The sequence below is a fragment of the Cyanistes caeruleus genome, chromosome 17 (assembly GCF_971803275.1).
Source record: "Cyanistes caeruleus chromosome 17, bCyaCae1.hap1.1, whole genome shotgun sequence".
Lineage (NCBI taxonomy): Eukaryota > Metazoa > Chordata > Aves > Passeriformes > Paridae > Cyanistes > Cyanistes caeruleus.
Window position 1 is genome coordinate 604,899 of NC_141717.1, and position 25,911 is coordinate 630,809.

Sequence of the window (25,911 nt, forward strand, 5' to 3'; positions counted from 1 at the left end):
TTCTTCTCTCCCTGGGAGCAAAGGATCTTTATTACTCTTATTTTTCTTTTTCTGTTCAAACTTTGCATGAGATCATAGCTACTTTAACATTAACTTTATTTCATTAATGGATGCCTCTGCTCACATCTACAGTTTGAACACTTTATCCCCCATACTTTCCCATGAAGTAAAGGTGATATTTTAGTGTATCATAGTCTATTTTTATGGCCTTACTAAAAGAACTTTTAGCCCAAATACTAGGGCATTTTCTCATTCACCTTCTATTTAGGACTTGACATTTTTTTACTGACCTCACTGTCTTTATATTGTCTTCTACGTGTCTTTATTTTATCTTTTTCTCTCACCCCCAAAAAATTATAGTCTACAAGTCTCATCTATGTACTAAAAAAAGTTAGTATCTCACCCAAGCCTGCAGAAGATTGTAACAATTTCTACTAGGCAGTAGCTAATAAATTATAAACGGTGCTAAGCCCCTCCTTCTGCCTGGCAGCCGCTAAAAGGACACAGCAAAAGAAGCCTAGCCTGGCCCACAGCCACTCCCAGGGCCCAGCGGACTCCAACTCAGCACAGGCCAAAAAAAAAAGCTTAATGTTAGTGAAGTATTAGTAGCCATATTAGGCTACTAATATGGCCTAATCTCGGCCAGGGCGCCGCAGCCTCCATTCCTTCCCCCAGCTACTGCTAGGGCCCGGCCTGGCCCTGCCAGGCCATACAGGCCAAAACAGAATGGGGCTGGCCCTACCAACACTACTTCTTCCTCAAAACTAAAAGCAAGAGCAGGCTTGCCTGTTTTTAAAATGTGAATTTCACAGAAACAGACACAGTTTCCAAATAGTTTAATAAATTATGAATTCTCAAAACTAGCCAGCTATTAGTTTTTTTCAAGCACAAGAAAAAAAAATTCTAACAATTTTTCTCAAAAAAATAATTTCTGTAAGTAGTTTCTTTTTTCTTAACCAAATATTAAACAAAGCTAATGCATGCCTACATATGGAAAAGCCTCAGATTATACGTGAAGAGTCATTGTAAAACAAACACCTATGTTTGAACAGTACATGACCTCACAGACTCCCCAGTAAAGGCAAAGAAAATTATCAATTTAGACTGATAGAATTATGCTCTGCAAAGGGAGGAAGGAACAAATATCCCCTGGCAGATTAGATCATAACATGACCCAGACTGACAGTCTTGGTCTTGTGGTCAGCAATGATAACCCAAATGTTCTGAATTTTACACAAAATAGCAGAGAACAACTGCAAGAATAACTACAACATAAGTGTGTGCACCCATAGACACATATGTGCTCTCTTACCTCAATCTGCATCGTCTTCGGCTGGATAACATGGATTTTATTCTTGTAGCCACACCAGACTCTATCATAGACCACAGCCATGCAACGGATGGAGTGATGAGTGTGGCCAAGATCCATCAGGTGGTAATTACTGAGATCCCACTGACCATCTACGGTGAAGAACAAGTGTGGAAAGATGCATATAAACATACATGCATGACATGTAAGCATACAACAGAATCCTCTAACTTTCTATATATATCTGGGTACACAGGCTTAGCTGATACTCAAATGCTCAGTTTGCTTATGTCTGTGACCTTCCCATGACTCCTGGGGTCACAGCCTTACACTTATGAAACATGTAACAATACAGTTTAGTTTGGTGTCCGACAGCTCTCAAATCAGGCCAATTTAAACATCCTTTATTGCAAGAAGTGAACAGGCTTCTCTAACAAGTACAACAAAACCAGCGGGAGAAGAGAGAAGACTATGCAGCAACTTAAAAGGAAATGGGCCATACAGTCTTCATGTTGAGGCTTCCTCACATCACAGACCTACAACATAATTCCCCCAAAGTGTCAAATCCAGGAAAAGGAATCAAATCTCCTCTCGCTCTTATTTTTAACTAACCAGATATTGTGTCCTTCACAGACAGGAGGCCTCTACGTCATGAAGCTTTATCTTATTTCTGATGGGAACAATTTTGATGTGTCAATGGTCGGGCTTGAGCTCATGACAAAAGCTTAATCGAAATTTGAATTGCACAAGCCCAGAAATCTCTATTTCTGCTTGCTGAATGAACTGCTACTCAGTGAATAACTAAGTTTTTTATATGACAACATTAGTCACAGTTAGCAAATTACCATGCGTTGTCCGATGTGAACACAGCTAAGAAACTGCTCAAGCCACAAAGGGAAACAAAGCCCACAGCAGTGAAGAGGACCAGAAATTGAGTTTACTAAGTGTATCTCAAACAAGTGCACAGCATATGTATTCCGAAAAGTGTCAAATTTACTTCACATGTGCACATACACACATTTTTGTTCAGAAAAGCTCAGGAAGTGGTATTAGAGTACATCTGAGATGGTTTAGGACAGCAATCATGTGTACAATAGCTATGTGTTTTAACTCAGTGTTTGTACCCCAGCAGCCAGCAACTTTCTCACCTTGGAAGAGCATTTAATCCACTGCTACACTTTCAGCCAATTTTTGTGTTCTCTATTACATTGATTCTTACCTTCTCCCCGATGGAATATAGCTAGTGTTCCATCTGCCAGAGCAACCAGGACCCTCCCTTTCACATGCCTGAAATAACAGAATAGTAAATACATAAAAAATGCCGTAGAAGTGAGGGATTCAAAAACTCATCCATACACACCATCTTTACAGTGTCTCCAAAATTCCCAGTCTGTTTTGCACTGCAGGAACATCCTGCAAGAGGTTACACCTCTTACCTTCACTGCAGTAAGATCATCACATCTGTAAATTTTCTGTTGATGAAATTCTTCTCCTTCATAATACAAACACCATCAATTTCAACAAATTCCCCCTAATTTACCCCCCAGTGAAATTTTGCCCCACTTCTTCCTGATATTGCTAGTTATGTATTTACTGAATTGGGTCAGGACTGCAACTGAGCAGGAAAATGGGTTGGTATGAGGCTTTCCCATTAAAAAAACCTTGGGAAACTTCTCTCACAAAACAATGCACTTAGGAAAGCAAAGAAAAAGTTGTGGCTGATACATCCTTGAAAGTATTCAAGGCTGGGGATGTGGACGGGGCTTGGAGCAACCTGGTCTAGTGGAAGGTATCCTTGCTTGTGGCAGGGAGTTTAAACAAGAGGATCTTTAAGGCCCGTTCCAACCCGAACCATTCTGTGATTCTGTAAGTCCACGACAAAGAGCTGCTAAGCCCCTCTACAGCATTTCTCAGGTCCTGAACCTTCTCCACCGGGTCCCTTGGAACACACACTTACACCAGGCTCAGCACAGAGTCCTTCAGCTTTATTGAGTGCAGACACTTCTTCCAGTTGGACACAGCTGAGTGCACATAAAGCCTGTGAGAGAGAGCAAATTGGGGAAGGTTAGCAGCAGGGCCCCACAACTTCAGCCTGCCCAGGTTTCATTCTTCCTTTCTGGTAGGAAAGGTGGAGGTGAGGTAAGAAAGTGATGTTAAATCACTTAGACTATGGTGAGCTGAGCAATGAAAAGAGGAATGAAAACCTTTTCCAGAAACAAGCAGTGAACAAAATGTGTGTGGTCATGAAAAATAGGAGCCCAGAGCAGGGAGGTGATAAAAGATCTACCAGCCCAAGGGGAACACACCAGCCATTCTGAGCTCCCAGCCACATGGTGGGGGAGGCACTGGTGCAGGTCCCAGCATCCCTGGTTGACTCCTGATCTGGCAGTGTTGTGCTTGGCTCCATCTTCAGCTGCCCATTCTCCCTGAAGAAGCAAAAGAAACATGTTAGAGATTTTGCAGCAGCAGTGCACAGAATGCCCACCTAAACCCACAGCCCGGCACCCACAGAGAGGTTTGGGCCTGGAAGACACAAACTGCTTCATTCTCTTCAGTAGTTTTCAACTGCAAATCTGTAATTTACAGTATTTCCTTCCTCTTCCCCTTACAAAAATACTTCAAATTACAGACCCTGAGCTTTTAGCAAGACTATTACACAAATAATATTTTCTCTGTTCACTTCCAGCTTCAACAGAAACAACTCAGAGCAACATGGGCATTCGGGAACAATCTCTATCCATGACTTCCACCCTGTTCTTCAGGCCATCACATCACCTTTATTTGTCTTAAGAGCTTTTGAGTGGTGAATACGCTTTCTTGGTTATTCTACAGCACATCAGAAGTACTACGAGAATAAATTAGTCATCATTTCTATACACATATCAGTAAGCTCCTTCAATAACAACAGGAAGTGTACACATACTTTGGAAGATCTGCCTTAACCACAGGTCTAAATTCATAGTGAGAGGTCAAATATCTGCATTTTAACAGCTGACACCTTCAATTGCAGGCTGAGTCACATCTGCTTTCATTTCATTTTTTTCTTTCCCTGTTACCCCATCTGTAATATTATTTGGGCACAAAACTGACAGAAGACTAACACTTTATCAGATCATGCTGATTGCTTCTCTTATCACAAAGCTTACGAAAACGGAATTGATTAGTAATAGAACAGAATCATTACTCTGACCCCAGCCCACCTACCCATTCTGCCTGGGAGCCTGGGCTGGGACAGGGTCTGTGAACACGTGCTCGGTGAGAGGCCCAGGCCGGGCCTGTGTTGGCTCTGCCTCACTGGCACTGCTCTCCGGCACCTCTGTAGCCTCTGTTGCTTCCTCAGTAGACTGAGACTGGTTGATCTTCCCATTGCAGACAGGAGCCACCTCATCTGGAGGACAATGAACAGTGTGAGACATTCTGAAGAATAGGCTGGTGAGTTAACTATGTAGACATCAGGCTGTCAATTTTTTAATCTACCTTCCCTTGCCAAACTCAATCAAGCCCTGACCATGTGCCACAGACATAGCAGCAGCTCATCCAGTATCTTCTGCCTGGATGGGAATACACACTATTTTAAAGTGAGGCCTAATCTGTGACTAGCACAGCACAGCATCGGAAGGGCTCCAAGACTGTCACTACAGTATGGAGTCAGCAAGGGCAGCAGTATGATTTGCATGTGAGCTTAATTGGCTTTCCAAGGCTCAGGGAACAAAGCAATCAGAACAGCTGCATCTGTAACAGGGCAAACATCTCACACGCCCAAAATACTCTGCTTCATGACTCCCACAATCAGGCTGCAGCATGTGAAGCAAACAAAAAAGGATTGCTATAAAAATAACTGTACCATAAGGGCCCTTGGTACCCTGTACCATAATAACAAAATTCTGGAGGCCTCTGAAGTGCTTAACTTGGGGACAGGAGGATGTGGCTCTTATACCATGAGCTCATACAGGACTAGCCATAACTGAAATGTTACAAAGTTTTACATCCCAAAACTTACTCTGTCCCTTGTCCAGCACAGGTGTGTCCCCACGCGAGGAACAGTTGCTTCGTGGCACATTGCAGCGGGTTGCACAGCCCACCAGCGTGATCCCTGCCAAGACACCATCTGCTCCAGCTGACTCTTCAGGATTCACCTCCCCCTCCAGGAAGATCTCACCTGGGGGATAGTCACTCTCACTGGCCGCTGAAGGGCAAAGAACAGGTTCCCATGTGAATCAAGCAGTCACTGCTAATTTAATCTAGCTGTACTCCTGAGGTCACCCTACTGATGAGAAATTCTGATCCTTGTGGTTCACTACCCTGGGGAGGCACCATAGCATCCATCAGCAGCCTGATCCACAGCAGATCCCCTCATGCCTAGTATCAGCATCCAAGGCAGGTACAGAGCCCTTCCACACCAGACAAGGTTCACTCCTGCTTCCAAAAAACACCCTTTGTGTACCAAAGAAACGACTTACTGAACTCTGAACAGGGAGGGATCTCCACAGAGAAGTCCTACAGGAAGGCAACATCTAGGTTATGATTTTGAGGAACCACTACAGAACACAACAAATCCCAGGGGTTACTTCTAAAGTGAGGACGTCTATTACTCCTCAGTGGGGCAGGTGACCCTATGCAGGCCCCAGCCTGGGCTGCACTCACCAGGGATGCTGGAGATGCAGAGCACGTGAGCATTGCAGACAGTGAACTGGTCCACCACTGTGCCAGGCTGGTTGGCATCAATGATCACAACTTTACTGGTTGACAGTGTGCTAGTGAGGATCCAGACACGGCTGGATGTGGCATCCATCTCATGGAGCTCCTTTGCCTTTGGGAGAGTAGACACACACAGGCATGATCAGCAGTCCTCTTGGATCAACCTGAGCCAAACAGTGCTTGGCAATATTTACACACAGTGTTATTTATTTTAAATTATATACTCTATTCTACAGTAGATCTATAAAAGAAATTTTTCTCTTTTATGTAGTTGTCTAATCAGTTATATTTTAATTTTTATTTTTATTAATTTTATTCCATTCATGTTGCTGCACTAGTATCCAAAGCACTGGCCAAAGAGCATGTCTGATTCCTTAGGGCAAGGGCAATTCCGTCACTAATTTTTCTGTTGAGATGTCTAAAAAATGTATCACTGAATATTCATCACGTCATTCAGAATGCCATGAATCTGGGATGCAGACAATTGATGAGCTTAAGCAAGCTGGTGTTGGGAGAGTACAAGGCAGCAGTGTAAGACAGGTATGGAGAAAAACCCTACAAACCAGACAGCATAAAATATTGTATTATTATCTGCAAATTACAGCGTAGTTCTTTACATAGGAAAAAACCCCCAAATAATCACTTAAGACTGCCAAAAAACAGAAATGGATTAAATCTCAAAAGGCCCAAATGGACTCACAGACTCTATTCTTTTAACAAAAGCTTTGCCTCAATGTATTTATTATTTTTTTAATTTACAATGATGAGGGCTATGTAATTTTCCTAGCAACCTCATCAAGCATTTAATTGACCTTATTAATTAGGTTTTTATTCAAAATTCCAAACGTTTCAAAAGCAAAGGTTGGAAAACTTTATACTAGATGATTTGTCCCAAATCATACCAAAAGTTACAGAAGCACCAGCACACCACAACTGCCCCACAAGTACAAGAATATTTTATGGCATAGTACAAAAGTACTGAGAGAGGGGGTATGGTAGGGATGAAATGAGAAAAAACATTGGAGGGAAAAAAATCCATTTTATTTTCTGACCTTTTTTTTCTCAGGAGATGTATGATTACTTTTGTTGTTCTCGCCTTCCACTTCCCTATCACAGGTGAGGGGATCGTGCCCAGGATCTAGTTTCTGTCCATTCCCAGGCTCCTGTTCCAAAGGTCTCCATCCTGAGAGATTGACTCCAGCTGCACACCACAGCTAAGAAAGAGAAGCCAGAATCTGAACTAAGAATTCTGCAGGCTCCTTGGTCTCTTTGAATTCAGTTACCTTTGTGTAGAACTGTCAAATGCCAAACATCTAAAACATTTAGTTGGAAACACCAGATCTTGATGATTTCTACTAGAAGATATCCAATTTGATGGAGGTAAGACAGAGGATCTCTGTATCCAGCAACTTCACTGCTTTTTAATCACTGCAGCAAAGCAACCCAGGACATGGCAGCTGCTTAATGTGTTCAAACTGACAGAAGGCAGGTTAAGTAAGGTATTAGAAAAAGATTCTTCCCTGTGAGGGTGTGAGGCTTGGTTGCCCAGAGAAGCCTGTGGCTGCCCCATCTCTGGAAGTGTGGAAAAAAGTCTGCTGGTTTAGCTCCCACATAAGCAGTTTTCTGAAATCAAATCCAGCTAACCTCCTATGAATTATTTCCAGAGAGCTTCTTAAGAGAATGCTTGGAACAGGACTACAAAAACAAATACTAGATTTATCTAAAACCTTAAGGGAAAGATGCTGTACAGAACGTTATCTAAAGATCATTCCTAGAACCTTCTAGAAACAACAGCATAAATTTTTTCTTACAATTTAAGCATCAGGATGACTTCTGAAAATCATCTCTGAATGAAGTAATGACAAACTGGCTATTTCAAAACAATCAGTTACAGCAGCTAAGTCTGCCACCTGCACAGATGACCACTTTTGCCCAACTGCAATTCTACTCAAAACATTCTAGTATTAATAGACATGGCTTCACAAAAATCTGCTCCAGATAATACTGGCCTATTACCAATGAATTCTGGTTAACAGTAGAACCTAAGGAGTGATAAAATATGTTTTTGCTTTCACTTGGTCATTTTCATTAATTTTTATATCAGTTTCCATTACACCCTGAGGAGTCTTAGCAAAAGCATTAGAAGCATAAAATATTGCTGTTGTTGATGAACTATCTCAAAAAAGCAAAAGGTGTCAGAAAACATCAGGGGACCTAGCAACCAGAACCAGATGAGAATTTGTCCTAAAATACTTCTTCCTACATTCACTGCAAACCACCATTCAGAAAAAGGAAGTGGAAGATGGAATCTGAAATATATATTGTCAAAAGAACACAAATTGTAAAAACTGCAGGATTAGTGACCTAAATTATTTGCTTATTTCTTTCATGTCCCCTTTCTGGACTGCATGGTAAGCAGAAACAACATACCTTCATAGTTGGATCCTTCTCTACTAGTGGGCGACAGTACACAGGCACAGGGACATTTTTCATGCGAGTGTCTTCCTGACCACCATTGGGACTCAGCTAGGGAGAGAAAAGACAAAAAAGACAGTATAAAGCTGCAAACACCAGGATATGGAAAGAGAGGTGGAATCAATGTGGCAGAACCAACCAGAGGTGGCTGCTGCTGAGACTTCCTATCACATCTTGTGTGAAACAGAGTCCTTAAGAGGAGCAGCACACCCAAGAGAACATCTTATAATCATCAGTGCCCCAGTGATGGCAAACAGAGGCTACACATTGCTCTGCTGATAAGAGAAAGGATGCTCCCTGAAAAGAGTCAGGACACTAGCAGTCCCTTCCATCATGACAGTTGGACTTGATGACCTTAAAGGTCTTTTCCAGACTTAATGATTCTATGGCCTGAAACCTCCAAGCCATGCTGCCAGGCTCATCCCATTCAGGGGGTCTCTGACCAGTTAAAAGTGAGGCCTTTAACAACAAATGAGGCTGATGCTGTTTGATTTTGTGTTACTGATGGGAAGAAGTGGGCATAAACTTTTTTCATTTGTTTTTCATACTAAATGACTGTTAAAGTTACCAGATTATAAATGAAGTAACTAATGTTCCAGTCCAATTATAACAAAATATTTTAAAAAAAAAAAAACAACTGGACTCTGGTTTAGGGTACTTTTAGTTTAGAATACTTTTCAGTTTCAGTATTTTCTTGCAGAGGAATGTCCCTCCATTGACTTTGGTGGAGTTATACAGAACATTAATTTGGTCTGTACAGTTATCATACAAACAAAATATGCACATGGTAGATCTAAATCAAATAGTTTACGACTAGGGTCCTTAGTTAATGTCCCACTCAGCTTGTCCAAAGCATGGTCCCTACCTGCTTGTACTTGGCTGGGAGGCTCCAACCACAAGCCTGCAACCGCCCATCATCGTTCCGCACGTGCTCCCGGACCTGCCGGTACTGCTCTCGCTTCTGCTCACGGCGTGCCGAGGACGTACAGTCACTGAGGAGAGAAGCACACTGTCACCCAGCTGATGGTTAAAGAGAGGAGCTGAGGGTGAAGGGAGTATGGCCAGTATTGGGGAGGGCACACACAGAAAACCAAATCCAGCTGTGAAAATAGATGTAGGGAATCAGAAACAAAAAAACTCTGTTGAGAAGCAGATACAGGCAGTTCTGCCACCTGAGCGATATGGCAAGCCAAGGCATTGTCATCACCTCTTATGATGTTCCAAGAGCCCTTCAGAAACAGAAAATAATCCTTTTGAAAAACTATCTAGGAGATCACACCAATTTTTGCTGAGCTGTTACAATTTATTAATCTAATGTCTCCATCAGGAAGGCATTTTCAGTTCTTCCTCTCCTCATTATAGTAAACTATGAATTTTTCTGTTCATTTTTAAGCTTTCTCTGCTGACAAGGAAGATGTGCACTAACTGCTGGTTCCAACAACTAACTCCAGCTTTGCACTGGCAAAGGTTAAACCAAAAATTGATCTGTGAGCTTTTAGACATGTTTTAATGTGAATAAATGTTGTTTGTAGGCCCCAGCCCTCAAAAGGTTTTTAAAGTATCATCTGAGGCACAAACAACATCAGCAGAAAAATTAAATCCTGTGGGCAGCCCCATTATGTAATGCACTGCTGGGAAATACTTAGATGTCATTAGAGAAAAAGACTGAGTAAGCGCAGTGGGTATCTAAAACATTTAAATTTACCCTTCTACAAGATCCAGTGTCTTTTCAACAAATCTTTTTCATTGTAGAAGTTATCCTACTTTACTGTTGCCCTGAAAACTCAGCTTCTGAGCTTGCTAACATAGTTTTCTAAAGACTTTCCCAGGACAGTAACTGTAAACATAGATATGTGTACTTTTTTTCTGTTACACGTCTTGTGATGGGCATCTCTCATGGCCAGTGCAGTGAGAAAGTGTTATTCTGACCATCCAATCCCTGGCCGTGGTCAGAAACCTATAAATCCTGGGAGGAAAAATAAACTCTGCTCTTTCTTTCACCACACTTCGAACTGTGTCCGTGTGATCTATTCATCTTCAGCGGTAACACTTTACCACCACATTCTACAAAGTCCTTCCATAAAAACATGTGAAACCACACAACCTTTTCCATGGTGGAACATGTTGTCTAGTCTTGTAAAGCCCTGAAGAGTTTTCTTCCTTTCATGTCAGCAACACAAAGAATTTGGGTAAGACTGTAGTAGCAATACTCAGAGGCTCATTTTTAGCATGCTTAAGATTAAAACCAAGTACTGGAACTTAAATGAACTGTGGAAAGAACTTTTATCTTCACTTAAACCCCTTGTCTAAAGTGTTGTGCAGACATTCCATCCCTTTGTCCGGATGCTGCCATCACACTCCACCACAAAAACCCTCCTTCATTCCATCCCAGTCTGCAAATACAAGTGCAGAACTAGACTGGGGTCAACTTGAGCTCCAGTGGTCCCTGCTGAGATGATCCATCACAGCCTGGAAAGCCATGGATACTGTATGTTTGGGAGGACAAGGTTTGCTGAACCCATCCATGTAGTAACTGATGAGTGAAAGCTCAGGGAGATAAACCACAGACAATAGAGACATATTAACATCACACACACTGTTTCCAAAGTAGAAAACAGCTTATTTCAAACACTGCTGCTCTTTAGGAGAGCTACAGGGGAGCCTGGCTTGGCACACAGCCCTGCAACTCACTCGTCAGGGAAGAACTCAAGGGTGCGGCTGCTGGAGGAGATCTGGCACATGGTGTGGCTGCGCCGCTGGCTGAACCCCGCTGTGGTGGGAGACTTGTAGTGGATATTCACAGAGGGGTAGGTCCTCTTTGCTGGGGGAGGGCTGGAGGAAGAGCTGAACAGACGGCTGAAGCTAGGGACAGAAAAAGATCAAAAAGTAAGAGAAAAGATGCCTGGGGAGACAGGCATCATAGATACACAAAAGGGGAAGCAAGAGGCTGTGATCAAAGGCTGTAAGCCTGTCACAAAAACTGCTCTAGTTTAAACCCAGACCTACATCCTTGGTTTGATTGGTACAAGGTGTTTTTAGCTTCCAGAAATAGGTACCTATTACAACTGACTGTGAATGTATGAAAGTTTCCATTCCAGGATACTCATGATCTTTTTCAGCTTGTGAAACAAAATCAGTGTGCATGGTGAGATCTGATTTTAATTTCACTAAGGACAAAGGAAGCTCTTGAAGGCAAAAGGGTTAAGTCTAGAACACTTCTCTCTGACATTAATGTCAGTGTCTACTAAGTTGCTGTCTAAAGTAGAAATAGCAACACTCCCCCTTTTCCTTATCTTGCACGAACCACCAAAGAACTTACAACTGCCAAATGGTGGATTTCTTCTTCTCCTGGACGGATGGGTGCTCACGGGAAGCTCTATGGACAAACAGCAGAACCAAGTTAATCTCTGCCAAGCATGAGGTCATGTCCATTAAGGAAGCCATGTTGAAAGTCAGAATTCATTCTAACTTGTTTCAAGACACCAGGGAAAGGGACATGCACTGGTCTTCAATGCAAGCACACCACTCCACTTTAAGTATCAATGCTGAGGTGAAAAGCAAGTAAGTATGTTTAACATGAAGTTTTATCAATTCTCTGTAACGCTGTCTGCCACAGACAGTGCGGGGACCCCAGCATTAGAGTCACTTCAAGCTGTAGCCTTTAGAACTCATCAATCAGAAGCAATACTCCTCCCTAGAGCTTCTCCCAATTTAATAAGCACACAAGAAACAAGCAAGACAAACAACTGTCCAGTGTCTCCAAATAATGGTGGCAACATAAGATTTGCAGCCCAGGTTCAAGAACAAGAGAGAAAGAACTGGTATTAGGAGAGAAGCATCTACAGTCTGGAAAACTCCCAGTACCTCTCAACCCTATATTAGTAGGGATTGCATTGACCACAAGGTAAAACATGAACAGGTTCTGTCCTAAACAGGGATTCTACCCAACACCCAGCCTCACCTGATCATCTCTGTCCACCTGACAGCCTCCTGGAGCTCCATCAGCCTCTCCTTGTACTGGTTGCGCTCCATCAGGACCCGGGCCATCTCCACACGGGTGAAACGTCGGCGCTGGGCAATGGGAATGTTGTCCTGCAGAGGGGAGGAGCACTGCTTCAGCAAACAAAAGATGGAATGGGATTGAGGTTAGTACCGGGCAAGTCAGGAGACAGACACATATCTGTTAATTCTTCTCCTGTCCTGCTTGATTTCACCCCCATTACCCCATATAAGGAGCTAATTCAGACAGTGAGCTCCCAGCTATGGCCATGGACCTCTGGGTGTTCGGCAAACCCATGGAAATTAGAATGAGAATCACCACCAACTTGAACACACAGCCCTCCCATATACACAGCTCAGTGTAGGACTATTGCCCACAAGGTGCTTTGATAGTCTGCAAGGAATGGTAAGAATTGACAGTGGCCTGTTGGTCCAAAAATTTGGAAACCAAAGTTTTAATTCAGTAGCAAAGCCAGTCACAAGCAGCAGGGAGCACCACATAATGCCATCTGCCCCCTCAGGAGGACTGGAAGGAGGTATTCTGTTAGTACAGATGGATAAAGACAGGATAGAGGAAACAAAGGAAATGCCTTTTCCTCTTTCGTGAGACAACCTGACCTTCCAATGAGGGCACAGGCAGCTTTGGGTTGGGAACAACAGGAGTGAAAGCCTCTTTTGAAGAGTGGAAAATGAGAACAACATGACTAAGTTGCAGAAAATATCTGCCCAAAATAAAAACTGCATGGGTTTTGGAAACTCATTACTAGGAGGTGGCACAGGGCTGTGCTACATTGTGGCAATTCCCTAGTTCAGCCTGCCTGGTAAGTGCTACTGAGAGCTGGAACAGCACAAATTAACCCAGTTGCTCTCTAGCCTCCCTAGACTTTGAATCAAATATGTATGACTAGTCAAAACAAGAACTGTATAAACAAAAAGGGATTTATCAATTATTTTTTAAATTATAAAAAGAACCGGACCTCCTGTCTGTTCAGCTCTAAACAAATCCAACTCTCTTCAGCAGCTCATAACCACAACCTGAAAATGTTCCTATCTACCTAAATTCTCAACAGACAAAAAGTTCACTCCAATTAAGTCAAAAGATTTAGGCTAAAACAGAACCTGCTCTGATACCTTGTGTAAGAAAGAAAACAGTAACACTGGTAAGTTTTACCTTATTATTACTCTATTGAATTCTCTAGCAGGGACATTTACAAGTACAATCTTGTTACTGCTTGATTTGCCTTTTTTTCAGTTAAGCCGGTCTTTGTTGAAAAGCCCCTATCCCAGCCAAACCAGTTTCAAGAGCTGTCCTAGAAGAACAGCCCACAAGCCTTCTCTGCCTGTACGCTCTAACAGGCAGTACTGGACTATGGAAAAGAATTAACAAGGAAAACATAGCACTAAGACATGGTGCTAGTCACCATTGCAAAGCTGGCTGCGTAAGCTGGATTTCACTGCATGATGTCCTCACAGCTACATCTTCACTGCCAACAAGGGGACAGGCTCTTCTGGAGAAGCCTGACAATCATAATAGCTTGAGGGAATCCTCACTTCACATTAGGTTTTAATTCTAAATTAGGATGGTATTGAACAGGGCAGTGCTCTAGCACCCAGCTGGAGAAACTGTATCCTGCACAGTAGTGCTGCCACTGGGTCGGCTGCACCTCTGTGCCAGATTCTGGTTTGAAAGTTGTATGAAGGGATTTCATGCTCATCAGCCACAACCCATTCACCACCCTTGCCCTCACTGCTAACAAAGGCACATCAATCTGCATCTCAGGACTCATATACATGAAGCAATATAGGAAAGTAAATCAACCCCCTTTCCCCACAGGCATTTTAGTAATGTCATATACCAATTCTGTACAGAGATAGCTGCTTACATCCTCCACCTCCTCTTTGGGCTCTCGTCGGGCAACAATTGCTTCAGATTTCACTCTAGGAAACAGGAAGAAAGGGATCAAAACAGCAAGTGACACCATGGCTGGCTTTGGGAAGAGAACCAGCTATGGGAAGTCTGGCTGCATCCATCACAAGGGGGTGATCTCAAACCATGTGTACCAAGTGTACAAATTCTGAGATGCTTTTCTGGCATTTTCCCTCCCTCTTCCAGCACATTACTCTTAACAGCTTCACTGATCTCACCCCATTTTTTTCAAACATTTGTTGTGAGCACCAAAATACTGATCACTGGAAGAATCCAGCCAGTTTCTATTTCTGAACCAGCATCTACATTCAAATATTTAATATTCAAATATTTGATGAGAATTGAGCCATTTCCAACAGGGAAAATGCTGGCCAAAATGCTTCTGATTTCAGTAGATTCTCTGATTCTTTGTGATTCAATACAGTGAAAAAAGCCCCCAATGTGAAGAACAGTTTGCCAAAATGATAAAGAACACCAAACCCTGTCAAAAAATATTGAAAGTATTTACGTAAGTGCTTTAATTTTCTTTGAACTCCTACTTTATGAGGCATTACAAAAGGCATCTAAAAAACCTCCCTTGCAAGACTACTTCCATTTCAGACATTCTGAACTACGGATACTGAAAGCAGGCAGGGAGCACAGAGCCTGTGTGAAACTAAGTCACACAGGTTTCTCATTTGGGCCTGAGAAAGCATAAGAAAGAATCCAAACAGTCCTTGGTAAAGGACAACAATCTTTGCAGGTGGTTTTTAGGAAAACAGTCAAGGGGCGGTGTTCCACTTAACAGATGATGGCAATGTGTACCTTTAATGACCAATGAGAGTTTTACCTCTCAGACCTTGTTGAACATGTGTACAAAAGAAGATTAAGAATAATAAACTTTGCTCTCTTGGACAGCTAAGAGAGTCATGCCATACTACTTCACCGTTCCTAATATAGTGTGATACTGAACAACAAAGAGACCAGACTGTGTTATTCTCGGTGATTCTGAGCTCAGACTACAGCATCTTCTAGATTCCAGCTGGAGAACAAACTGTGTCTTCTGCCCAGAGCACCTGCAGTCAAGCACAGCCAGCCACAATGAAACTGTTCTGATCCGAGCTCCAGGAGGCAGCTTTGTGTGTATGGATGTGAAACCATCCCAGGTTTTGCTGGGCAGTTGGCTTTTAGTTTTTTTAGTTTGAAAGCAAGATAATAAGTAATATCTTCCTGTATCAGACTTTAGAAACTCTTTCGCCTCTTCACAGTCTTTACATGAGCAATGAAACAATTACTGATACAGGCATTTAAATATTTCTTGTGTAATCCTGTATGAGCTCTTTCAGCAACTGAATGGGTATTCACTTGTCTCAGAGCTAGCCTGGCTGCCAGAAGGATCAAGCGCTTGGCAGTTTCCTTCAAAACTATTGGTTTTGAAATTCCCTTTCTTTGAGTGGTTTTGGTTGTTGTTGGTTGGTTGCCTTTTAATTGCAAATTTAAACCTTTAATGCTTCACTCCAGGGAGCCTGGGTTTAGCTGCTTCAGAATACTAATCCTGCCCTGTTGTGCTCCCTAAAGTACCTTTGGATGTCAATGCTAACCCCATGAATGAAACAGAATAAAACAGGAGATGGGCTTACCACTCCTCACTCCCAGCTCCTTGGGGCAGGGGAGTAATCACTCACCTCTTTAGCTCCTCCTCCAGCTCCTTGACTCTGGTTTCTATTTTGGCTTTGGCTTGCTTTGTTGCTTCCAGTTCTCCCTTCAGCACCTCCTGCTCCCCAGACAGCTGGTCCACCTTGGCAATCAAATCATTCTTCACAACGTTCAAAGCATTTCTTGAAGATGTGAAAGGGACAATAAGCAAAAATGCCCAAAGCCAGCAGCTGTCCATAAAAGAGACCTTTAACTAAAGTCCCAGGCACTACAAGGAGAGTTGAAACAAGTGTGTTTAACAATTCAATTCAGCTATGACACAAGGGAAATTAAACTTTGGGAAGATGGAGCTGCAGAAGAACAGAGAAATCACCCAAATTGTTCAGGATGAGGTTTGTCCATTCCTGTATCCTGACTAACAAACCAACCTCTCCTTCAGAAAATGGCAGAACACTGCAGAAGGCATGTGTAGAGCAACCTATCTGTTTTTGACAGAATTAAAGTCTGAAATACATCTCTCAGAACTGCTGTCATCTGCACTTGAGGATGATTACAGATGATGGCAATAGAAATACACATTTCCAATCAGCTACAAAACATCTTAAATTTATAAAATCAGTAGCTTCCCGTAACAGTGGGTTCTCCAGAGCTCCCCTGGGTGTACTCTGCTTTCCTCTTCCTGGCTCCTCAGTTTTAATAGCTGGTTTACTAGCTTTTCTCAAAAATAAACTCCATTACATTGTCTGCTTCTCCTTCATCAACTACAAAATATTTGAGAACTCAACAGTGACAATTTTTTTTTTTTCCTAATAACAAACCTTGCAAATAAAACCTTATTATCAGCAACATCCTCACAGAGGCTCAGACCAACACACAGATTCCCACTGAAGTTAATTTAAACCTTGCAACTGATCTCAGATGACATCAGGCCCTACCAGTACATGCCTAGAGGCTTTATCCAAGTGCCTGCAGAAAGGAAAACAGTAAGAAAATAGCTCAGGAGAGCAATTCTTCTTCTGCAAGTGAAGGAACAAGTATTCAGAACAACCATTTAGATAAAAAAAGTGAGGCAGGAGTTCTGACCAAGACCTACTCCAAGGTGACATCTCATTTTTAACCAGGCAGGTAGGTCAGAGCATGCGACAGTTCCTTACTTGGTCTCCAGCAGCTGAGAGTTCTCCAACAGCAGATTGCCCACTTCTTTGCCCATTCCTGAAAAGAAAGGCCAGGCAGTTTTCACCTGCTCTCCTAGAAACATGCAGCTTTTGTGGCACTGCCTAACTTAAGCTTGAGGAAAAGAAATCACTTTTGTTAGGCTTCCCTAGATTACTGTGTTTTGTGTGGAGAGTGGTGTGTCTCTAGCTGAATGACCAAACAGCACCAGCAAAGACATCCATTTGTCCTGTAGAGAATACAAATTCAGACCTAGCTTCTCACCCCAACCTTAACAGACCTCTTTGAGAGGGACAGAGGGGAAAGCTTCACTAGTAACAATCAGGGAAGTCAAGGCAGTAACTCCTGGTTCAGCCATGAGCTATTGTTGCTCTCCTGATCTGCACACCAGTGATTTTCTTCCTTTCTTAGTATAAGCCAAATTTTCTGTTTGCATGATTTGGGATCATGGTTGTGAAGAGTTTCATGCATACGAAAGGCTTACCCATTACTGACCTTGTGCTTGAGTAATTTTAATAGCAATTAATTTAGTTTATTTAGAGCAATTTAATAGGACTGCAGATTGTCCCTTGCTACAGGGACAATCCTGTACCTGTACCCTTACAGCTCTAACAGTTTCTTCACAGGTATTTAAAATGGGAAGTCTCAGTTCCACCACTTCAGAACCACACTCAACACCTACAGCAGACACTGCACTTGCACTTTGGCATCCATGTACAATTGCAATCTGCAGACTGGTTTACAAGAACATTGACACATCTGGGGCTAAGAGTGAAGGTCAAATTCAGTATTTCATAGAACAAATGAAATTTAGGGACCAAAAGCACATCTGGATTGTTTCCCACTGCCAAGAACTTGTTGAGTCTCAGGGTCAGCCTCTGTCCTACGGTAAGGAACAGAGGCCACCTGAGAACTGAAGGCAGAGGCCTCTCCCTGTTGGAGGACAGTCCTGAGGGGTGCAGCTCATATCTCACCACAGGTCCCAGAGCATGAAGAAGTCTCCCCACAATCAGTATTTGTCCTGCCCTCTGAACTCTCTCTTCCTTCACAGCAAAGACATCAACAGTCTTCATGATACATCATTTGCTGATTAATTAGTATTTGCAGAAAGTAAAAACAACACAAACTTGAATTAAATGGAAGTTAGAAGAACATGGCAGCACATGAGAAGTGAGAAAACACCACAACACTCCAACACACAGATCTTCTTCCCACAGTTAAACAGGATGAATTTATGATGACAAATGCAAATTCCCAGCAAGAATGAGTAAGAAGCAGCATTTTCAAAAAACTTTTGAAAAATTAGTGACAGATAATTAATCACTTTCATGTTTCAGGCAATGTGTATTAGAGAATATTTCAACAGCACAAAAGTGAGAAACACTAATTGCAATGCAAAACTACAGTGGATTTTGGGTTGATAAGGTGAAATATCTATAGCCCTTGTTTTTTACGACATGCTGCATGTAGGTCAGAAGACCCAGAAGTCTTCTGTTTATAAAATTATTTTCTTGCTCGTTTTTAGTGATTGTACAAATAACCAATTAAATATTTAGCCTGTAAGGCATTAAATTGACACAAGAACATTAAAGGTGCTGAAGAACATCCAGGGAAAAGCTCATCCCCATATTTTTTTTTTTATTAAATCTTTTTCCTTCATATTATTGAGTCATACATCCCTCTCTGCAGCTGTTTTTGGGAAAGAAATTAATTCTGGGAAGAGGGTGAGCTATCATACCAGAACTGAAGGTCACACAGCATTCCCTCAGTATCCTTCACCACAGTTTCTACTTGTGTATGATGCAGTGACAGCCCAATGCCTTAAACACCTAGAGGGTCATAAAGGCTCCTTCAGCAATAAAGAACAGGAGGAAGCCTCGTAGAGCCATGGAACAGTGCTACAAGATCATCTTGCACAGGCTGTAATAGGACAGCTCTGCTCATGGGAATAAAACTTTCAGTGTGCAGAGACTATAAGGAGACCTCTTCAACCCTCTGGGGCATGGAGCAAAGGGATATGAGGTCTGGGCAGAGCCCTATCCAGCAGAGCACCTACACCATCTTTATCCCACAGCCAGGCAAACAATGTGAAGCATCAAAGCAGATAATCAATGACATTGAAACAGACGAGAATCCCCAAACCACCTCAACAGAGCAGCTGCATCCTGATTCTTGAAGAGGTGCTGCCTCTACCACAAAAAACCAAACCAAGGTGATACAAGGCATATGGACAGATGATGAGTGGATGAAAGGAATGCAGAAAAAAATGCACATAAAAAAAAAAAGGAAAAAAAGTAAAAAGGCCTTCGCCTTACCAAAGAAATCATCCCGTACTATGAGAGCCATCCCATACGAGAAAGGGAACAGAAAGAGATGGGGACAAAGGGGAAGAAAGGAAGAGAAAAACAGCAGCCATTAAGTACCAGTCTGTAAACAGCAAACAGAGCAGCTCATCAGCACATGTACAGTGTGTGGTGCCAGCACATGTGATGCTTGGTAGAAAGTTATCTTGTTCTGCTGTAGCTTGACCTAACAGGGACTTTACCTCAGAGTGTCACAGAACAGTGTGGGTTGAAAGAGACATTTAAAACTCATCCATTTCCAGTCCCTGCTATTCCCTCCCACTAGACAACATTTCTCTAAGCCCCATCTAACCTGGCCTTGAACACTCCCAGGGATGAAGCAGCCACAGCTTCTCTGGGCAACCTGTGCCAGGGCCTTACCACCCTAATTGCAAAAAAAAAATAAATTCTTTTATCTAATCTAAACCTCACTTCTTTTGTTTAAAACCATCGCCCCTTGTTCTATCACAACAGATGTCAGGGTAAGTTGGAGATGACCTTCATCTGCATCCTTCATCTTCATCATCTTCCCTATAAACTCATCCTTGAGTTTCCCATCACCACAACAAAGGCAGGTCAATAGACATGATGAATAGGGCGAAGGAAGAACAGTAGCAGGGGAAAAAAGAACAAAAGTGGGGCTGAGTATCAAAACTTTTGTCTGGCCTAAAAAGGCCAAAAGGTACCTCCACACTGCAACAAACTTCAACCAAACTTCAGTGGGAGGTTTTCTGAGGAATGTTCACAAAAAATGTGGCTTACAGTAAAACAAGTCTGAATTAAAAGAAGACATGATTCCATCCCTTTCTTGGCATCATTACAGAGCCCACACTGAGCAGTGCTGGGCACAGGGACATAGCACAGCTTGTTGGCACCATCGCAGCTGCCAGGTCTCCGTCTTTACTACAGAGCAATTTTTACCCCATTTGTACTGTAATCAAGAGCGATCCCCTTGACTTCAACTGAAATTGCATCAGGGCCCAAGTGTATTTTAGAAGCAGGTGCAAACCTGATGGCATGGCCCTAGAGCAGCAAGCTTCCTCCAACAAAGGACAGAGCCATCACCCAGCTTCTGAGACAAAAAGGTAAAGTTTTCACCAAAGACAGAGCTTTGCCACTCTAACCCATCACGAAAGTGTCTTTAATGTCACTGCCACAGTACCTCTAGGGGGTTGGTTTGCACCAGGTAACCCCCCACAGCCACTGGTACATGGAGGGACTCTTCACAGCACAGGCCATGGAGAGGACAGCGGGACCCTCACTCAGTCTGTTCCTACCCAACCTCTGCTACAAGTATCCTTCCTGGCAGAAAAAGTCCTTTGAGCCCTGAGACCTCAAGTGACAGGCTAGTGCGACACTGTGGAGCAAACCTGCCTGCAGCCACTCAAGAGAAAGTGGGTTGAGAGGCAGCAGGAATGTGAGCAGAGCAGGGACCTCCTGCTGCAGGGACCCATCAGTGTGAGGCAACCAAGCACGGCAAGGTGGGAGAAGTCTGCAAAGCCAGCTGTGTTTGGACAAGAGCAGGGGAGTATCACACGTGTATACCACATCATCCAACCTTAACTAGAAAAAAGGAAACAAGGAGAACTGAGCAGGAGATACACACCTGAGAACTCCCCTATGCGCCATGTCCAGCGAAGCACAGAGAGACAAGGGAAAAAGGAAGTGAAAAAGGATCCATCAGTGACTGAAACCAACAAAATCTTGTTCAAAAAAAATTAACAATGATTCAGCCATTTCAATGTCAAAAGGCATGAAATAGTAAGGACAGGACCTGCCATAGCTGCTGATGGCATGACTCTACATATAGGACAGAAAAACCAACCAAGGAAAAGTAACCTGTGGTACAACTGCAAACATACACCTCAGCTATCTATCCCCAGATTTCCAGACGTGGATGCGAGGCAATCAGATCTTCCTCAACTGGGTTAACCCTTTTTTGTCTTTATTTAGTCATCTACCACTAAATTCAGAACAGCTCATTCCCACTACCTCTCACTTCCCCTCCCCTTGTGATTTTAACACCTGGATCCTCTGACAATAACTGTGCTCTCCAGTGACACTTCAGTCTGCAAAAGACAACTGGTTGCATGTAAAACCTTTTTTTTTGTACAGTGTAGCACTGGAACTTAGTTTGATAATCTCATTACAATTTCTGTACACAACACTATATATAAACTTACCGGTAATAAGGCTGCATTTCTGTCTTTACCATAGACCCCCTGTTCTTTCATTTCCAAAGCAAATATAGTTGGTTATCCTAAACCTGAATCACAGAATGGTCTAGATTGGAATGATCATCCACAGTTTTACCCCCTGCCATGGGCAGGGACACCTTTCACTATCCCAGGTTGCTCCAAGCCTCCTCTAACCTAGCCTTGGACACTCCCAGAGATGAGGCAGCCACAGCCTCTTTGGGCAATCAGCCCACCACCCTCAATAAAAGGACCTGTCCACTGAGCACACCCAAACTGCTGTGATGGTTTGATGGAAACTCTTGGGAGAGGGAAGAGCAGGAAGTGGGATCTGGTAGAAGGGGGAGCTGAGAAAAGGGGAGATGGGAGAGCAGGAGCCTACCCAGGATCACCTGTGATTAACAAGTGAATATGCAGGAAAATACACAACTAGTGCTCCTAAGTCTGTAGGAGAAATAAGGGAATTTGGTCCTCTATTCCCACTAGTAAATAATTGTTCTCACTCCACATTTTTCTCCAGAGTACTTCTTATACAAACCCATGTATGTAAAGCAGTATTAGAGGCAGGAGGAAACCCACATGTTTTGTGGGTTTTATTCAAAATAGTAAAACATGAAGAATGCCAATTATATACCAGGAATAAATGGGATTTTTCATTCCAGAATCAGACTTGTCTGCCAGCCACTGCTCAAGGGTAATTTCAGTAAGTCCTGCTTTTAAAGTCTTCTTTAATGAGGTTTTTCTTTCTTTAAGAAACCGAGACCAAAATAAATTACAGAACGACTGCCAAGTTTTCAGAGATTGGAGGAAGTAGTAAGTCTTCACTTAAGTGACCTTAGAGTCATTCATTAATTTGATTTACAGAAAGAAGTGAGCTCCAAATAAGACCAAGAGAGAACTCTTTCAGCTTGTTTCTTACATAATGCTTTTATAAACATGATGCTCATAAAGCACCATTTCCTCTGTGTCTCTTCAGATTCAAAAGTACAGTACAAAGAGAGAACATTCTACCTAAAAAAAAGACAAAATTTTGGATTATGTTGACAGATTTTTGTCAGCCCTGAGATTTAACCCTTTGCTTCTATCTTTACCAGACTTTCTTTTGTGCCTTCTGTTGTGCAAAGCCAAAAAAAAGTACCAGTCTCATTTCTTGTTGACAGACACAACCCCTGAGATCTCTCTGCACTCACTCCCTTTGGACAACCAACAATGTGTGTGTTCATTTTAAAAACACTCGTATGTGCCAGAGTCAGTGGCCAAAACTCAGCAAAAGGATTAATTAGATCAATGTTTATCACAAAAAAAGGCACAGAACTACCTGATTTCACCACAGTCCATCTCCCAAGTTTGAAAAGGAACCAGCTATTTTGCTGACCCACCACGGGATCGCCCAAGAGGGTCTGGTGCTGTGCCAGAAAATTGTCCCAGCATAGAAATGTCCTCCTCGTAAGCCATGCTACAGTCTTCAAAAATTACACTATGATCTTCAGGGCTCAACACTTACATGGGCACTGTTCAACAGTCTTTGTACACTTCTATTGCAAGTCATAACTCCCAAACAACAGACATCTCACCACACCGAAGTCTTTGTGCAGCCTTGTAGCAGGAAGAGGTGAAGCACCTTTGACTTCATCTGAGACTGTAGTGAACAACCATGCAAGATTTGGGCAACAAAAAGCTTTGGGCCTTTTAAAACAACAGTCTGCATTTCTTGCTGATCACTGGGTCAGGCTACAGGGTCATCCCAACGGGAAGTGGATTTCCAGGAGGCAGGCTTCCAAAGTGGGAAGCACATTGTCTGAAGACGTTTACACACCAAGCAAGTCATTTTCCAGAATATTAACTCTTCCAAGCCTGTAATACTTGATACCCCAGCCATTCTGGGGGGAGAAGGAAAGCAGCAGTTGGCACAGTGATTAGCAGACAGAGACACAGAATCAACCCAATACTCCTTGATAAGGAAGGAGTGAACACAAGGACCAAGAAAGGCATACTCAATAGCAAGATTATCCATGGTTTTAGTGTTTTGATTCCTATAGGAAGAGAGCTCCTGATAATGTATAGAGCTGTCTAACCAAAATTCATGCCACAGCTTTAACCATCACGTGTGTTCCTACTGTCAAGCTTCCCTTTAAGCAGGAGCTCCAGCCCTTCTGCAAATGGCTACCAGCATCTAGGGGATTCTCAAACCCAGAAATCTTGCTTTTCCTTCAAAATTCTTAATTTTGTAAATATTTGCACAGATTGCCTCCCACTGCAGGCAGAGAAAGCCTGTGTGTTCATCCTGAGTCTTCTACAGATAGTTTTTCTTCTGGCAATCTTGAGTTGAAGGTGAAACAATAAATTATTTTATGCTTTAGGCAATGGCATGAAGGCTCTCATACATGCTGCAGGGGCTAGCATGATTTAAAAAAAAAACAAACAACCCAAACCTACTCATATCAAAAAGCTATTGCAAGCATTCTCATGATGGTCTGGTTCATGTTCTTAATTCCAATCATACTATTGGCTATAATAGTACAATTTCACAGATATTTGTCTTTCGTCAAACAAGAAGTACTCCTTTCCAGATTTCAGCCCACATCGTCAAGGTTAATTTTTTGTTTAAAAGGGCAAAATCCACCCTCCCCTGCAGAAACATATGCTTCTTAAGGGTCCTGATACAAGACATATCAAAGCCAATACCTTCCTAATTTGGGCAAAGGTGAGCTGCTACAAGTCTATGACATACTTCAGCTCATTCTGTTTTGGACACATACACAAAACCAAATTTACAAGATTATCCATAAGCAGATCTGTATCAGTAATCATCAGAAAATAAATGTTCGATTTCACATCAGATCTCTTGCCACTAAGTACACATAACACATTGTTTCTGAAGTTCTCATCGATCCCAAAGCTCCTTAAAGCAAGCAGTAACATGGAAAATGAGCTACACTGCTACAAACTCTATCAGCTGCCCACATCACCTGAGTATTCAAAGACCACTTGTAGTGTCCTGATGCAGGAAAACAGCAGGAATTATGAACATGCTTAAATTCTGTCAAAAAACAAGACTTAGATACTCAGGAATCCGATAGAAAAAGTCTGGAGAGGGCTCAGAGGCAAAGCTGCTTCTCTGACTGCTGCAGAGTCCCAGCCAGGAACACAGAACATATCCTGGCTACAAGTATTACAAACACCTTCAAAACCAACTTAAAAAGTGAATTATTACATCACTTAGGCTGACTGTAAATCAGTAAATACTGCATTAAAGACCATAATATTTCCACATCATTTAAATATCAAAAACTTAACCAAATGAGTTACTTTCTTACAAATTTCAAACAAATTTTTTACTCTGAATATAAAATTACTGGGGGAGGAATTTTTGGCCAGAAGCAGAAGGAGCAAATTTTGTCTTCATATTACTTGTGTGGGAGAATCCTATAGAAAAATAACTTATGCACTAAAGACTAATAAAAGTTACCTAACAGCTTAGATTAATCATTACTGTACTGCAGGTACATGCTTCTGTCACATGTGTCTCAATTTCCATGCATTCTTAAAAAAGCTAAACATCCAAGTTCTGAAAGAAAAACAGCATTTAATGTTTCCAAATGCTTAATACAGTGTCATTGTACCAGAGAAAACAGAATGGTTCTAACAAGGTTTTACCTAGCAGATCTGCTCCTTCATCAACATCTCCAATGACCTCAGACCCCGCTGTGGAAAGTTCATGGTACAGGGAGTCCGTGTTGATGCCAAATGCTTTGTTCACAATCCCCTGTGTTGGGCTGTTGTTGGAAGCAAAAATAAACAGAAGGAATCTTGTTACTTGGCAACATTTAAGCTCAAAAAATTATCTTCGAAATACTGAGCATTTCAGACTGTTGCAATCAAAACCCTGAAAGCACATTCCATCTGTTCATCACTGGCTGAATCAGGGAACACACAAAGGAAAAAAAAATAGCATGTGTTATTCCCCAAATAATAGAATCATGGGATGATTTAGGTTGGAAGGAACCTTAAAGACCACCTTGTTTCAAGCCCCTGCCATGGGCAGGGACACCTTCCACTATCCCAGGTTGCTCTAAGCCCCGCCCAACCTGGCCTTGGACACTTCCAGGGATCCAGGGGCAGCCAGTTTCTCCGGACAACAAACTTTTTTCCCTGATA

General features: G+C 42.4%; 1 protein-coding gene across 50 annotated transcripts in view; it reads right to left on the bottom strand.

Annotated features, from left to right (window-relative positions):
* Positions 1 to 25,911, bottom strand: part of MAPK8IP3 (mitogen-activated protein kinase 8 interacting protein 3) — a 77,404-nt gene that overhangs the window by 8,808 nt on the left and 42,685 nt on the right. For 8 of the 50 annotated variants that reach the window (XR_015277528.1, XR_015277534.1, XR_015277532.1 and 5 more), the window contains 19 exons: positions 25,411 to 25,529; positions 21,165 to 21,176; positions 19,532 to 19,549; positions 17,198 to 17,255; positions 16,073 to 16,225; positions 14,338 to 14,419; positions 12,444 to 12,574; positions 11,802 to 11,858; positions 11,174 to 11,344; positions 9,348 to 9,474; positions 8,438 to 8,533; positions 7,060 to 7,221; positions 5,954 to 6,119; positions 5,310 to 5,495; positions 4,514 to 4,697; positions 3,616 to 3,735; positions 3,267 to 3,347; positions 2,529 to 2,596; positions 1,313 to 1,461 (listed from right to left, as the gene is read on the bottom strand). Coding sequence is in view for 26 of the 50 variants with exons in the window: in XM_086855067.1 (XP_086711193.1) it covers positions 1,313 to 1,461; positions 2,529 to 2,596; positions 3,267 to 3,347; positions 3,616 to 3,735; positions 4,514 to 4,697; positions 5,310 to 5,495; positions 5,954 to 6,119; positions 7,060 to 7,221; positions 8,438 to 8,533; positions 9,348 to 9,474; positions 11,174 to 11,344; positions 11,802 to 11,858; positions 12,444 to 12,574; positions 14,338 to 14,419; positions 16,073 to 16,225; positions 17,198 to 17,255; positions 19,532 to 19,549; positions 21,165 to 21,176; positions 25,411 to 25,529 (2,140 nt within the window). In the remaining 24 variants the exon portion in view is untranslated. Of the gene's footprint in view, positions 1 to 1,312; positions 1,462 to 2,528; positions 2,597 to 3,266; positions 3,348 to 3,615; positions 3,736 to 4,513; positions 4,698 to 5,309; positions 5,496 to 5,953; positions 6,120 to 7,059; positions 7,222 to 8,437; positions 8,534 to 9,347; positions 9,475 to 11,173; positions 11,345 to 11,801; positions 11,859 to 12,443; positions 12,596 to 14,337; positions 14,420 to 16,072; positions 16,226 to 17,197; positions 17,256 to 19,531; positions 19,550 to 21,164; positions 21,177 to 25,410; positions 25,530 to 25,911 lie in introns of all 50 variants that reach the window. The other 42 variants (XR_015277540.1, XR_015277538.1, XR_015277530.1 and 39 more) reach the window with 11 other exon arrangements.